This window comes from Nannospalax galili, unplaced genomic scaffold (genome assembly GCF_000622305.1).
Source record: "Nannospalax galili isolate Female #2095 unplaced genomic scaffold, S.galili_v1.0 scaffold522, whole genome shotgun sequence".
Classification (NCBI taxonomy): Eukaryota; Metazoa; Chordata; class Mammalia; order Rodentia; family Spalacidae; genus Nannospalax; species Nannospalax galili.
The window spans coordinates 933,242-936,652 of record NW_008348874.1 but is presented as its reverse complement, the minus strand read 5'-3'; the positions used below and the strand labels follow the sequence as shown (position 1 = coordinate 936,652).

Sequence of the window (3,411 nt, the reverse complement as noted above, 5' to 3'; positions counted from 1 at the left end):
GGGGCATGTCCCAGAAGTGGCACAGTTTTTAATCTTTCTGGGGTTTTGAGTAATGCAATGCAACATTGTTTATTTGCAACCATGGCAGATACAAGTATCACATTCTAGTGTAACTTGGTTTTGCCATAGTTTTCCTGGGCTGCTTCTATTTTCTCTCCTTTCCTACGCCTTTAAATTGCATGAAATTGGCTTAATGAGGCATATTAATGAGCTAGGAACTGAGCATGCTCAACCATCTTGGAACGTCGTTTGCTGTTGCATTTGGGAGACACACTGTTTCGTATTCTAACTGATGTGCTGAGAACGCATCATTTCCCCGGTTATTTGGCTTGCGGGCTTTCCTGGAAGCATGACATCCTAGGTTAGAACACTGAGGAGAGTAATTGAATTTGAATATAATTTGGAAAATTCACAGCTCAGAACAGATGGGTGAGGAAATAGTGACATCAGAAGCTTACTGAAGTTAGCAGTGCTCCTGTGAAGTAACAGTGCAAGCTGAAACTGTGCTCTGGAAGTTTCAGTTAGGAAGTGAAGCAGGTGGGTGTAAACACACCTGCCTTTCTTCCAGGTGAACAACTCAAGGTGTCCAGCATGATAGTCTTCATTTTCCTGGGTAAGTGAACTATGCTTCTAATTTTCCTGAAGTCATTGTGATATTACTGAATGCTGTCTCTTCTAGTCTAAGTTTATGGAGCATATAATGAGAAATATCAGTTGTATCGCAAACATACTTTGACGTTATTTACTGTTTTTTGAAAAAACGTATACGTACATTTGGTAACTTTTTTCTTTGTAGAAAATGCAAAATGTGAGAATTTCATTAGACATCAGGCTGCTACTGTAACTGAAGATCCACCCCAAGGACTTTGAGCTATTTATTAAAATGCACAGAGTTTTCATATAAGAAAGAACCTTCCAGTATCTATTTACAAGTGAAAGGATGACAAATTTTCATAATCTATTTTGTTTTAAAATTAGATTAAAATATAGATTAACTTAAATAATTCAATTCCTCTAATTTTAAAGTGACCTGACTAGGAGTGATGTAGGCAAGCAGAGCATCTTAACACTGCAAAGCTGTTTAGTCTTTTAATAGATTTTTATGACCTATAGATAAAGTGTGGACTTATTGCTCATGGTGGAGCCTATGAATGCTTTGTAAGAGCTTGGTAAGGAATTCATTTGTTCCTAATACAGAACCCACAAAAATTTACTTTGTTGATATGCAATTTGTGAACTTTTATATGTTGATTTCAAGAAAAGGGATAATTGTGAATATTGTTGGTTATAATAAATATAGCCACAATATTTTCTTTACTGGTAGTTTACTAGTAGTTATTGATGAAAAGGGGGAAATTAAGAGCCAGGAAACAATAAAAATGATTTCAAATTACATTAAACAGGGAGAAGCAAAATAAATAAAATCCAAAAAATTACCTAGGAGGGAAATGATCCTTTGCAGCATTTCCTTGGAAATATCGGGCTCAACTGTGTTCCAAAGCTTTGCCTTCTATTCTCATTTCTAAAATGTTTCCTTATTTTTTTATTGATTTAGAATATGTTCAATTTTGTTAAAAAGATAAATCTGGGAAATTTTTATTTATTTATTTATTTTAGATTTTTGAAAGCCAAATGTTTATTTAGAAAAAGTGACATATATATATATTAAATTATCTATTTAATAACCACATACTTAGAAGAAGCATTTCATTACAACAGCATTGACATATTCAATAACAATTTCCTGAACTAAGATGTCTCTCTTTCAAAATTGGCTGTAAGTTTTTAGGTTTACAGTTGAATTATTACAGTTATACAATATTGTACTCGATATAAACCCTATAAGACATAAAATTAAATGAGGTTTTAACCTTTAAAAAAGATCTCTATTTCATTATTAAAATACACAGTTTTGGCTGGGCGTGGTGGTGCACACCTTTAATCTCAGGACTCAGGAGGCAGAGGCAGGTGGATCTCTGTGAGTTCAAGGCCAGCCTGGTCTACATACTGAGTTCCAGGACAGCTGGGGCTACAGGGAGACCCTGTCTCAAAAAGATCCCCCCCCCCAAAATATACAGTTTCATAAAGAAAAATTCATTTTTAATGCAAATGACATTAAAATGTTTGCACATGCATTTCTAATCTCTATATATCTGATTATTATTAGTCACAGTTGGTTGCTTTCTGAGCTCCTTGGCGTCTGAGCATGAATATAAAGTCTTCAGGTAGATTTCAATGATAATGCCACTCAGATCTACCAATAATTAAGGAGCAAATTTTTATGCTTTGAAGAATTATTTTTTTAATCATTTAAAAAAAATTTTAATAACTACATGATTAGAAGAAGCTTTTCACTACAGCTTTAACATATTCAGTGACACACTCCAGAGCAAGAGCACATCCCCCTCACAAGTGGGTGCAAGCCTCCAGTTTCACAGTTGAACCAATACAGTCATACAACATTGAATTCAGTATAAGCCCTGCAAGACACAAAGCTGAATGAGCTTCCAACCATCAAAAAAGATCTCCATTTCACTCCAGAATACACTGTTCCCTGCAGAAAGACTCAGTGCCCTTGCCACTAACACTCAGACACCAGCACATGCATCTCCCCTCTGCACGTATGCGTTCACTACCAGTCACAATCAGTTGCACTTGGATCCCTGGCACCTGTGCATGTCCATAAAGTTCATCAGGTAGATTTCAATGGTAATGTCCATCACCTCTACCAACCAGCATGACACAAATTTCCATGCTTCCTCCTCAAATCTAGTACATTTTTAAAAATGTGTTGATTTGTGTGTGTGTGTGTTTGTGTGTGTATCACACAGAACATCCCAAACCATCTTATTCAACTATACATCCACTTCCCTGATCGCACCCTCCCATAGCCCCACCCCCCACTAGAGCCCTTGTACTCTGATATCCCTGCTACTGTCTGCTCTGTTGTCCGCACCCCCAGCCATTCCCCACTACTTGCCCTTCTGGTGAATCTAGTCAGCCTATCTAGAGGTCTTTGTTCTAGGAAGTTCAGCTGTTCTTCATCTAGCAGTAACCAGTTGTCAATATTCCTTTAGATAAGATTGGGGTCTGCTGTTCATTTTCCCAGTTCTATGCTTGGTTACTACCTGGGAGTCCCTTTGGCCACTCTGGCCAACAACTCAAAAGAAGGTATCTCCTATCTGGCATTGTTGCTTGTTATATAGCCTTTAGCTGTGCATATGGACTCTTAAGAAATTATATCGGCCCCTTTAATCTTTGTTTATACTTTCCTTTTGTGTGTTTAAGGCCATAGTGTTGGCCCAGATAAATCAATTTATTTTAACTCCTAAGGTCGTTTGAGGACCTGTTCCTCAGGGGTCACATGGGCTTGGGATGAGCCCCTGGCTCCTTTCTTTTATCAGTTCCACC

General features: G+C 37.3%; 1 protein-coding gene across 4 annotated transcripts in view; it reads left to right on the top strand.

Annotated features, from left to right (window-relative positions):
* Window positions 1-347: 347 nt before the first annotated feature.
* Window positions 348-3,411, top strand: part of Gfral (GDNF family receptor alpha like) — an 80,290-nt gene continuing 77,226 nt past the window's right edge. For 3 of the 4 annotated variants that reach the window (XM_017801359.1, XM_017801355.1, XM_017801354.1), the window contains exon 1: window positions 348-613. In XM_017801359.1, the coding sequence (XP_017656848.1) occupies window positions 592-613 (22 nt within the window). In that variant the 5' untranslated portion in view covers window positions 348-591. The remainder of the gene's footprint in view (window positions 614-3,411) is intronic. The other variant, XM_017801356.1, reaches the window with a different exon arrangement.